Source organism: Crinia signifera, chromosome 2, assembly GCF_055691185.1.
Source record: "Crinia signifera chromosome 2, ASM5569118v1, whole genome shotgun sequence".
Taxonomy (NCBI): Eukaryota; Metazoa; Chordata; class Amphibia; order Anura; family Myobatrachidae; genus Crinia; species Crinia signifera.
This window is the reverse complement of record NC_139218.1, coordinates 281,670,645-281,683,439: the sequence shown is the minus strand read 5'-3', so window position 1 is coordinate 281,683,439 and position 12,795 is coordinate 281,670,645. Positions and strand designations below refer to the sequence as shown.

General features: G+C 43.5%; 1 protein-coding gene across 4 annotated transcripts in view; it reads right to left on the bottom strand.

Moving 5' to 3' along the window:
* TFDP1 (transcription factor Dp-1) overlaps window positions 1-12,795 on the bottom strand; it is an 88,780-nt gene that overhangs the window by 59,036 nt on the left and 16,949 nt on the right. For all 4 annotated transcript variants that reach the window (XM_083168723.1, XM_083168722.1, XM_083168725.1 and 1 more), the window contains exon 3: window positions 7,940-8,006. In XM_083168723.1, the coding sequence (XP_083024849.1) occupies window positions 7,940-8,006 (67 nt within the window). The remainder of the gene's footprint in view (window positions 1-7,939; window positions 8,007-12,795) is intronic.

Below are 12,795 nucleotides of genomic sequence, written 5' to 3'. Positions count from 1 at the left end.
TATATGGGCCCGTCATGGTCAAAAAGTTAACCAACCCCATTGTGAGCGTCACCCCACGATTGACGCCAACCCGAAGCGTGGCGAGCGCAGCGAGCCCGCGAGGGGTGGCGGTGCGCGTCCTCCGACCTTTTCATACCCCTACTCTCCACGTCGGCGTGGAGTTGAGAATATAAAGCGTGGCGAGCGCAGCGAGCCCCGCGAGGGGACGCGTATACCTGTAAAGTTATACGCGGGGCTCGCAGCGCTTTATATTCTCAACTCCACGCCGACGTGGATAGTAGGGGTATGAAAAGGTTGGAGGACGCGTACCGCCGCCCCTCGTGGGCTCGCCACGCTTCGGGTTGGCGTCAATCGTGGAGTGGCGTTGAGGGGGTACAATTGAGGGCCTAGGGACTACTTTACATTGAATCCAATGTAAAATAGGGTCCCTATTCACATTTGATTCAATGTAAAAGTCAGGTCGATCGCATGCGATGCGACCGACGCGATTTTTCCGACACGATCTTCCCGATACAAATCAGTGTGGCCGTACTAGGAAACAAGTACCGTATGTTCTGTGATAAGGACCTTGATCGCCTTCTAAATATCATGTATTAAAAAGATAAATTTTATGAGGTTTTGTTATTTTATACAGTACCTACACACACACACACCTTAGTTTTTTTTTTTTTTTCAAGTGTGGTCAGATCTTTATAAAATGACTAATCTTTTTGCCAGTTCACATACGTAATACCTAAATATGAAGAAAGGGAACAAAAAGCAGTTCCTAGCAGACCGTGTGAAGCACAGGCTAGTCACTTCTCATTTTTAGTTTTGCGCCTCACTGCGTGTGGTAAGTGGGCCTCAGTCTTGCTGTGTATATCTCCGTAGGACAAACACTTATCCTGTTAGATAGATTTTGTTCAGTCCATTGGGATTATAACACACACAATTGGGTATAACGATGCTGGAGCAGCGATGACACCAAGTTGAGAAACTTTGCTGCTACTAGGATAGTGGTGCAGTTTCAGTACTTTCCCATAATTCACTACTGTAATTAATGGTTTCTTGTAGTTGACGGCATGGTGCAATTTATACAGTTTCTTTATGCTGTTAATTTATAGGCACAAAAACAAATAGATATCGGCACTAAATCTTCTCAAAACCAATGTCTATTTCAAAATATTAGGGGTATAGACCATATACACATCTGCAAGAATGCTGAATTATTAAATATGAGCAGTCTTGCAGAAGGGTTCCAGCAGCAGTCAAAACAGGGAAATGCCTTTCCGAGAGAAGTGAAGAAAAAAAAGTTGCGGGACGTGCTAGAAACAATGTATATATTAAATTATTTAATTAAACTTAAATAAATACATTCACAAATGCACTGGCCAGTGTTAAAAATCTACACAATAATCAATTTATTTTTTCGTTCCCATTAACCCCCCCCCTTTTTTTTTTTTTTTTTTCGAAACTCAGTACCACTTTATTCCCATGTGTATATATACACATGAGATGTATGGAAATAAAACATGTTAGGTTTCTAAATATATCCAGACATCTGGAAAGTAAGTGTATTTACACTTTGATTATCACTACTCCTTTTTTGAATATAACAGAGGCGTTTGGATAAGGTACTCTATATATAATAGACACTGGGCAGCTCTGCCCTTATCCAAAATGGCCACCGATGTTGCCGAATAACTTGAACATCAAGTAAAATTATACATGAAGAAAAATGACCACTACAAGGAAAATCAGAACTATTCGTTGTTTAAAAATAATTAATTGAAAATAAACCATTTCCCTAACTTCCAATGGGACGAAGACATATGTATTCCCGTAAGATGTCTGTGTGGACATTTGTATTTACTGAAGAAATGAGGCTACACACCAATGGGTTAAAAAACAAAGTCAGATACGCATAAGGGGCGGCAACAATGTTGATGGTAACGTAGAGATGCATATAAAGCCACGGAAAACGAAAGCGAGGCTTGATACACTGGTCTCATACAAAGGCGTCACTACGGTCACACCATCTTAAAGCGAGGCTTGACACGCATGCCCGCTGACTGACTAAGAGGGGCGGACGTAACTCCGGACCCAGAAGGAGTGTTAATCTCTACACAGAGGCTTGACACGCATGCCCGCTGACTGACTAAGAGGGACGGACGAAGCTCCGTACCCGGAAGGAGTGATAATCTCTACACAAAATAGCTGTGTGTGCCCTATATAAGACCGGCACCTATTCCATAGTTGGGTTTATCCCAACCCCTTTTCTTTTCTGTATCTAAAAAACAGGTGGGAGGACACCTGAAGGGATTACCCACGTGAGCTGCCTATTTGCGCACTGAAAGGGACTTATATGCTTTTTGTCTTCACCTATTCCATAGTGACAGCCTACTATCTGAGGAAGCCGCTGACACCCCAAGGAGGCAGAAAAACACGTTATATACAGAACTTTTTCTCTGGCTCTCTCCCATCTCACTGAGAACCTCACCTGCCTAAAAACATTGGAGGAACTTAAACGACATACCGGTAATTAAGGTACCCCTGCAAGTCACGCGCGTATGTATATATTTTTTTTTTTAATGCGAGAATCCGCACTCCCAATCCAGAGAACAACAGCGGGGTGCTCCACTTAAAGTACCACTAGTGTACCAAATATAGTTCCAGGGGGCTGATCCAGGTAAATCAACTAAGTGTGCACACTCCAAAAGTACCAGCAATAAAGATTTCAATACATCACCACAGTGAGACCAGTCAATTAGCCGATGTTTCGGACACAAGTCAGTCCTTTGTCAAGACCACATCTGGGACAGCAATACAGGAGGTAATGTGGCATAGTGTGCCCCTTATAAAGTTCTGTACTCACTCAAATTGTCAGCACCTGAGCCAATCAACATAATTAACATAAGGGTGCCTACAAGGCTCAAATATATATCAGCCCGCACTAACCTTATTCACCTGTATAATAGCGTGTCAGCAGCGCCGGGTATTCAGCAGCATAAACCAGGAAGCGCCAGCCAGGAAGTGGCGTCAGTGCGTTCCACTGACCCTCCACTTCCTGTATTTGCGTTCCATAGCATGTATAGTGCAGTCTGTATGCGGCGCCGGGTATTCAACAGTTTAAACCCTGAAGCGCTGCCCCGGAAGTGACGTCAGTGCGTTACACTGGCTCTCCACTTCCCATATTTGCATTCCACAGCGTCTCTGCGGCGCTGTCAGCCTAAAACAGCTAGATAAATCGAACAAGAATGACAGTTGGTGCGTGGCGCAATGCTGCCTAAGATAACTATCCCTGAAGATACACCTTTACTTCAACAATATAACATACAAACAATAGGGATAAGTAGTCAATGGCGCAAAGGAGATGATACTTAGATTTCTTCGGTTTGAGCTTTTTCCTCTCTTGTGAGATGTTATTCTCAAATGAGCAAGGTTCGCCACATCAATGTATATTGCGTGTGGAAAAATACAAAAAAATGAAAGTTACAATTCTACATAAATGTGTGTCTTTTTTTAAAAAAAAATTAAGCACTCTAAAGGGCGAGTGTTCTGTTTATATCAGGAGACTGGGTCACTTCAGGCGTACCAGAACTCACTGGATAAATGATGGTTTCCCTCTTATAAAGGTTTCTTTTATCCCGGAGGGGCTCAGTCTCAGTGTCAATATTTCTCCCAAGTGTGTGTGACCGGAAAGGCTTCTCTAGCCGTGCTCATAGAAAAGAGAAATCAATGTCTGAGACTCTTTTCAGTGGTGAAAATTACGTATATGTGAGAGCTGTGCAGAACACAATGAGTTGTGACAGCGTACCTCACTTAAGTGATGAAGAAAGAACACATACAAAGGTTTCTTTTCCTTAAGAATAATGGAGAAGCGTACCCCTACTCATGATGTTATATGATGTTTTCAAACCTGTAAAGGTTTCTTTCTCTCATACGTACCTCCTTAAGGTGTTTGCGGTTTCAGTGCTCCCAAGTGTATAAGGAAAAAAATTTCAATGTGATTAGAGTATATTCAATGGGTGATGTATTGTATAAATTTATCACCCTGAGGTTTAAAGGCGTACCTTACTCACCCCTAAAATTGGGGGCACAAAGCCCGTAGCAGTTTCTTTATGGGTATATCCCAGAAATCCCTTTGTATACAACCAGAAGGCCAATGTAGGTAGAAAATTCCAATAACGTTTTAATCCATAAAAATACTTGACATAAGTCCCATGGGCAGGTCATGAGGACATATACAAAACATCCACAAAAAATAGACAATATCCAAGAAAAAAAAACAAAAAACAAAAAAATTTAAAAATATATATATTATTTTTTTAAAACAATCTTTAAAAGAGCAGGACATACATACATCCGTGGTGGTGGCTGTTCACTATCCTCTGGCAGGATCTACGCGTTTCGGTCGTGATGACCTTTATCAAGATATGCCAGAGCAAAGTGAAAAGCCCATATTTATGTGATGAACAGCCAATCACAAGGGACAGGAAGTGACATGTGTAGTTTAATTCTTCCTTTGTCCCAATTTCATTCAAATGTAAAATTTGTATATACAATATAGAAGACATACATATTAACTCCTTATATATAAAAAAGTCCACAATTTCAAAACAATTTCTCATTATATAGTCCATGAGATGATGGTGATGTGTCCGGTTGCCATGGAAACCCGTGTGGCGTTACCGGATCTATTTTGAGCTTTATATTGTAAGTAATAGAGGATCGGGTAGGTTTAGAAGCTGTAATATATATAGGCCGGCCCATGGATGGTGTGGGCTCGAATCTGGGATGGAATTAGGTTGTAAGAGAAGCTTGATATATCAGCCCGGAAGTGCGGCTGGAGCGCAAGCGGCCGGAAGAGAGGAAAAAGCTCAAACCGAAGAAATCGAAGTATCATCTCCTTTGCGCCATTGACTACTTATCCCTATTGTTTGTAAGCTAGATAAATCAGCTATTAGTCTGCTGCTATATAGATTACATCTAGTGGGCGTATATAAAACTCAAGCCCATAACATGACCAGCGTTACACTGCTGAAGGGAACAGGGTTATGACCCGAATGAGGAGGCGGGGTCACAAAAATTTGTACCCAAACCAATACAGAGGCGCAATCAGGCTACACCTAAAGCCCATAACAATAAAGTGCTATACAATAAAGTGCATTATAATACAGTGCAATACTTGGCCAATAAACATGTAACATACCATACATAGACAATATTTACATACAGATAGACATAAAATACGGATACAGATAGACATAAAAAATAACAATATTAATCAATGGTCAGAGTATTACACTTCATGTGATCACCATCAGTAATCTGATAACTCCGCGTCAATCGATAACTACTACCCACAGCCAACAAACACTATTCATGATGACAGAAAACAATTGAGCGGATTATGCTCATTAAGTCCCCGGGGGGCGACTGTATTGAGTTGGTGAATCCACCGTGCCTCGAGTTGGTGTAAACGAAGGTGTCGATCACCTCCTCTTGTGGGTTTAGGTACGTGATCCACAAGCATGCATCGCAATGTGGCTATCTGGTGTCCAGCCGCCAGATAGTGTTTGGCTACTGATTTATCCGACGTCCCAGATGAGATGGCCGTCCTGATGGAATAGCGATGATTCGCCATGCGCTCGCGGAAGGTTCGGCTTGACATGCCGACATAATACAATGTGCACGGACAGATCAGCACATAGATGATGAAAGTGCTTGTACAGGTTAATCTGTGTCGGATTTTTATCCTATTGCCATTGTGCGGATGTCGTATCGTGGGTCCGCTAATCAGCGCATGGCAGGTCGTGCACCCAGTGCAACGGAAGCAGCCTCCCCTTAATGTCCTTGCGGACTGACTGTTCTCCAACGGAGGGTATAGTGTGGGGCGCATCAACATCTGTTGTAAATTCCGCCCTCGTCTGTATGAATTCAGAGGCGGTTTCGATTTGTTCAATTTCAGGGCTGTGTCGCTTGCCAACATCGGCCAATGCTTTTTGTATAGATCTATCTATATATCTGTCTGGCCAGACAAGGAAATGGGGGACTTCCTGTCTCCCCCAACAGGACACTATACGCCTATAACATCTATCTCACTAAAGGAAGAATAGTTTTTTTACCCATTGACTTTTTTTATTTTTAATCAAATCTATGTGATTTTAGTTTACAAAACACAAAAACCACTTATTAGGATACTGACAATTGTTATTTTATATCTATATATGGTTCATAAATTGATTATTGTGTAGATTTTTAACACTGGCCAGTGCATTTGTGAATGTATTTATTTTTAAAGTTTAATTAAATAATTTAATATATACATTGTTTCTAGCGCGTCCCACAACTTTTTTTGTTAATTTATAGGCATGAAGGTTGTCCTTTAACACATGATTGCAACAGTTTGGAGATTTAGTTTCTCAAAAAATGTTGGACTGCACAGAGTAGACCCGATTCAGATGTGGTTGAAGGAGCTACAGCTGCCACTTACGTGGAAGTGATCATACAAATGTGGTAATGCAATAGGAGTCATTACACCCCCTGCTTGCATTAGTGATTCTAGGATGCAGATATAGATCAACTGCGACAATCAGGAGACCCTGGCCTTGCTCCTTGCAGACAGCAACATCCCCTCTGTTTTGAAAAACCAAGGTGTCGCCACCCCCTCCCTCTTAAAATACGTAGATTTATGGGGTTATTCAATATGGGATACAGACTGTCGGAACATCCAGACAGTCATAACCCTAGACTGTTTTTGCCCAGCTTGTCTGCAACTCGACATACTGTATTCAATGTTCTGGCTGTCATGTCGGAAAGTGGGCATGACAGCGAAAACTGCCGCGGATTGTTGAAAAAAGTATGTGAATGCAAAAATCCGCGACCATTTCTGACAAAACAGATCCAACTTTTTACAGTCAAATCTGTTTCGTAGGAATTTGCCTTCAATGCTGTCGGAAACTGCAATATTGCATAGGCGAGTGCAGGGGCATGGTGAGCCAGGGGCGCGCCGGATGGGAGGGAGCCGGGCAGCGCTGAAGCTGCCTGAGTTCAGCGATGAACTCAGCAGCGCTGCCCGGTGCTAATAACTGGTAATTCCGAGAATTTTCCAGGCTTGCCAGCCTGGGCATTCAGGCATAGCCCTGAAAAATCTCGGGATTGCCAGTGAAGGGCTTAAAGAGCTTGGGGGAAACACTGCTCCTCCGTATGTGCTGGGCATGCCCCATCAGTGAGAAAGACAGGGACACGCCCCCCGTGTCGTAGAGTGGATGGACTACTCCCAATAGTGCCACCAGCTGGGCTGCCCCCCTTTTCTTGTGCCCCAACAACCTAGGCGCCCTGTCTGCATTGAATTCTAGCAGTACCTTTAGACATACATGCACTGTACATTAGGCCCGGATTAAGGGAGTGGGGCCCTCTATTTAGGTGCCCCTGTGGTTGGTATGTATTTAAAAAACACTATTTTTTAGCTAAAGGTTTTGTGCATGGGAGTGGGGTAGTGCTACAGCTTCACCTATCTGCCAATGATTAATAGTGCTGAGCATCGGGAGCCAAGGCACACTGACTGCACAAGTGTGTAGTACATTACCGAGAGTTGATTAAGTCTCATGAGACTTTGCACAAGAGGTCAGAGGCTGAGAGGCTTGTGTTGAGCTCTGCTTGGTGGAGCACATCATATGCTTCTCAGGCCCATGGAGGACAGTAGCAGCAGCCTCATTATGGGAGGGATTTTAATCAGAGGCAGCACCGAGTCTGCCAGGGCTCCTACAGTTACCCATTGCCCAAGTTTATACTGCTTTTACTCTGTTTTGACAGTGTAATATTCTTCAGTGCAGTTCGCTGTCAGTAATGACAAGTCGGAGAGGGCCCCCCTGGGCTTAACACAGTCCTGCTGTACATAAAAACATACACAAACTAAAGCTCAAAAAGACATTGTAGAAATATTCAGATACTTTACCTTTTCCTGGACTGAGATTTTGATCTCTAAAAACTTTGAGCTCTCCATTTGCGTCAATTAAGCCAACCTGATGGGGGAGATAAAAAAAAAGCATTAAAATAAACCCCCAAAGAGGCTGGAAAATGGTAATTTCCATACTATACAACGAATAGTCTATGTCCAATTAAGCTTGCAAGCAGGGCCCTCATAACTTTGACTGTCTGTAAATACCCAGCTTGTTGTATAACTGTCTCCTATTGTAAAGCACAACGGAATATGCTGCGCCATATAAGAAACATAATGAATTAAGCGTAGTTGGTGGGGGGGTCTTGTGCATAGACTGACGTGTGTGACTTAAGGCCCCCACACACTAGAACGACTTGTCCGATTTCCGACCGATCGTCCGATATATTGGGCGATTTTTTACCGATAATCGGCAAGAATTGGGCGATTATCGATAAAAAATAAATAAAACATAAAAAATCTGCCAATATATCGGAAATCAGACAAAAAAATCTTCTAGTGTGTGTGTGGGGGCCTTAAAAGTAAGCTAGTGAAGCATGCATTTGTGGAAAAAATATTTTGGTTTCCTAGCACGGCGCCCATCGTTTGCCATCGCATCCCACTAATTAAGGTATATGATGGGACCAGATTTTCGGATCCCAAGAGCCGCACTGTACAATTTTAATATTGTGTTGCATCGCATGCCATTACAACAGCATGCGATTTAGTACAAGCACCCTGATGGGTGCTTATAATGTTAAATGAACCCTTATTGTTAATGCCACCCCCGCTATCAACGCAAACCCGAAGCGTGGTGAGCGCAGCGAGCCCGCATGGGGTGGTGGTACGCGTCCTCCAACCTTTTCATACCCCCACTATCCACGTCGGCTTGGAGTCAACTCTATATAGTGTGGCGAGCGCAGCGAGCCCTGCGAGGGGACGCGGAATACATGTGAAGTAATCCGCTGCGCTCGCCACACTATATAAAATCAACTCCACGCCAAGGTATGGGTATGAAAAGGTCAGAGGACGCATACTGCAGCCCCTCGCGGGCTTGCTGCGCTCGCCATGCTTCGGGTTGGCGTTCATAGTGGGGGTGCATTTAACATAGTAATCACCCATCAGGGTGTCTGTACAATTAAACAATCATTTTTATCGCATCGATTGGGTCGCATGCAATACGATCAAAACTATGGCATATCTGAAAGCAGATGGAAAAAAGTGCCATCAGCATTCTTACATAATGGTGTAGAAATGGCACCATACTTAATCATCTGGTAGTCGACAAGTAGGCCCTATGTAGAATAAAAAATTGTACTTGTTGAACCCTTATAGAATTGGTGGCCTTGGGTATTGAGAGTATTGCCATCTGCCACTCTTCTTTTTGCAATAGACCCACATTCTGCTCCCACTTAACCCTCTAACTACTCAAATATTCTCTTGATAATTCATTCAATAACAATTTATATAGCTTTTATGTGGTTTTCCTGTTACTAGAAACTATAGTTCTTTTTTATCGGAGAAGAACCGAAGCATAAGCGGGGGTCAGGGAATCGTCGATCCAGCGCGCTTCTAAGTTGGAAATAACGGAAGAAGTACGATTGGGGGAGATTAAATTCTGCTTTCATTTGCAAGAAGGATTTAAACCCATCTTCAAAATACACCTGACTCAGATAGAAGACCGAGTATGGACCCCAAACTTCCCGAATCTGTAATTCCTTTAGATCTCCTATCAACCATTTATCATCTATTGGATGTTGTGGATCAAAACTTGTAAAGTCTATTACTCTATTTGCCTCCTTCCAAACCTTTATAGCCTGGGTCACCATTACTACCACTACGTTCACTGATTTCCGGAATAGTAGTAGTAGTAGTACGTTTATTTATAAGGCGCCACAAAGTGTCCGCAGCGCCGTACATAGCAAACAAAAAAAAAACAAATTACAAGGTAACGTACAGGGTGTGTAGAAAGATACAGTATAAATAGGGGTATAGCTGGTAGAACTAAAATCAGCATCAGTTCAGAAGTAGGTGTCAAAATAGTCAAGGAGACCGAAGATGAAGTAGAGGAAGGGAAGAACAGGACAGGAGCACAGGTGAGGTAATGAGGTAGGGTGAGTACGTGAGGAAGGAGGGCCCTGATCATAAGAGTTAACATACTAAAAATAGGTGGGTGGACGAACGAAATACAATAGGATAAGTAGGAACGGAGGGGAACGGAGGCAGGATAGGAGGATCAAAAGAGGTTAGGAGGAGGGATAGGCTAGTCGAAAAAAGTGGGTTTTGAGGGAGCGCTTGAAGGAGGTAAGGGAATCAGATAGCCTGATGGGTGGCGGGAGGTTGTTCCAGTGCAGGGGGCAGCGCGAGAGAAATCTGGACACGGGAGTGGGAGGAGGTGATTAGGTGAGAGGTCAGTCGGCGGTCAGCGATGGAGCGAAGAGGACGGGAGGGAGTGTGGATAGAGATCAGTGAAGAGAGGTAGGGAGCTGTGGAGGAGGAGAGAGCCTTGTACAGATGGCGCCGGGCTTGTCTTTGCTAGGGATGGCGGAGGACTCGCCACCCGCCATCCCCCGCCCCGCCATCTGTATGTCGGAAGGGGACGCGCGTGCACGAGGTGCACGCGCGTCCCGTTCCGACGGTGCTTTTCCCCGGGTCCCCGCCGGCTTCCCCGGGTCCCCGCCGGTCCACACCGCCCCCCCGCAGCCCTGCCCGTCTCCCTGAAGCTGGAGACGGGCAGGACTGCACCCGCCGCGCCGCCCGGCTATTGAGACGCTCGTGCGTGGGAAACGCACGAGCGTCTCATTCAGCCAGAGCGCCAGATTGCTGGCGGATCGCCAGGGACACGGTCCTGTCGCTCCGCCAGCAATAATAAGGCCGGCGCTATCTGTAGGTGGTGGTGAGGAGTTTAAAGAGAACTCGGAAAGGAATGGGGAGCCTGAAAGGATTTATGCACCATTTTGTATGCTGTTCTCCATCTTGTCTCAAATGCCTTATAGTAAGTGGAAAATTACAAGTTTCTATTCTGCTTTGTGACAGTCTGCTGCTGCTCAAGGCTGCGTTGCTCAAGGTTATTTCCTGTAAGATGTATTTCACATGTTTTCTACAAAAACTGTCTGTTCTCCCATGTCCTTGTATAATAATAACATATATCCCCTAGACAGTAACTGGAACTCCTCCCTGCTACACCCCTGTATTATCCAATCATCTCTTGTCGAGCCCATGCATGCTATACTGTATAAATATGCTGTATGTGTAAACAATAAATCAGTGTTGTACCTTGCATACATGATGGTCTTCTTTTCTGATCAGCATATACAGGGTTAACACTCACGGAGCTCTAAGGGGGGCCACCAAATTGAGGAAGAAGGGATAAAGGAAGATTGGTTAAAGTCCAACTCCCTATCCAGAGGTAGGTTAGAGTCCACCTCAGGAGGTAGGTTAAAGTAACCCCTCCTAACAGCTGGGGGCTCGTCCGGGATTTCGATCTTCGTTCCCGTTGAACTGTTGACACCCATACGTGGTCTGTTGCCTGTTCTCGGATCACGGACATATCGAATCCTGAATCCGTATAGACCTTTACTTCAAAAGTAGTAAAGGTTCAGCTGGTTGTTTTATAGTGTGCACACGCAGATCAGTGATCTGGTAATATATAAAGAGTGACCTAAGGGGTCCGCTCATTAGTCACCTCAATTTGATCGCCCTTTTTTCTATATGGCCATTTCTTACTATCCTTTTTTTTACAGTATAAGTTGTATTACGTGTAATATCCTTGTGTGGTTGGTAAGTGAACACACATGCGATATATGTATTTAACTTGTACATCTTGTGCGGTTGGTAAGTTGACGCACACTAACTCTTTCTCTCTCTTGTCTCATTGATTACTGTATGCCAATAGACTTGCGGACTATATGCTCCCCTCTCTTTGGGGTAACGCAACGTGAGGCTTCATATGCAGTTTTCAGGATAAAACCACTTGACTCTATCCACTGTCACGTAGACAGTCTGTGGTTATAACTAACCAATCATAAACATTAATTTTTATGAGATGTATAAAGTGAATACATAATTCACACAGTATTCAGATAAAGACCAACCCTTTCAGTCTGCTGCTGTAGGTACACTCCTGCCTTACTGAAACGGCGCCCCTGGTCTGGATACTAAGAATTTTTCACGCTCTCATATTTCATCCATTCTCATACTTCATCTACGTCTATGTCACACCCCAGACATCCATACATAGGTACTTGTTTAAATTGTAAATGTAGTATCGTCCTCTGGTACCATAACCCCGACAGAGACGATTATTGGCCCAAATTGACATCTGTCATTAGAGAACCCACAAGATTTAAACTCACAACAAAGACATCATCTAATGGCACCGTTTTAGAATCCGTTATTATATTGGGTTGTCATTTGGATACAGGACTTATTGAAAAATACATTGATCAGACATACCCATTTTTCTTAACAGATATACCAATTAACCTTTTCACATATCCTATTATCTGTCCTGAAACTTTAGACCAGATCCACAAGTTACCTGAAGGTAGTCAACTACTCTATTTCCTTGACTTTAGTCAAAACCCTGAACATCAGGAACAAATTAAAAGGTGGAGAAAGTTCTCACACAAACATAAAAGGACATAAACTAAACATGGGTTCAAAAATTAGTAAAAATAAAATAATTTCCTATCCACCACCCTTACCCAATGAAACTTGTAAGGAATATGTAGCCCGTAATTCTTCTACAGACTATTTCCTAATTGACCCCTGGGTAGATAACCTGGCAGGTTGGTCGGAAAAATGTAGTCCCAACCCCTTCCCTAGAGACGGCTCTAATTATCCTTTCTTTATGCAAATGATAAAAGGTCTTT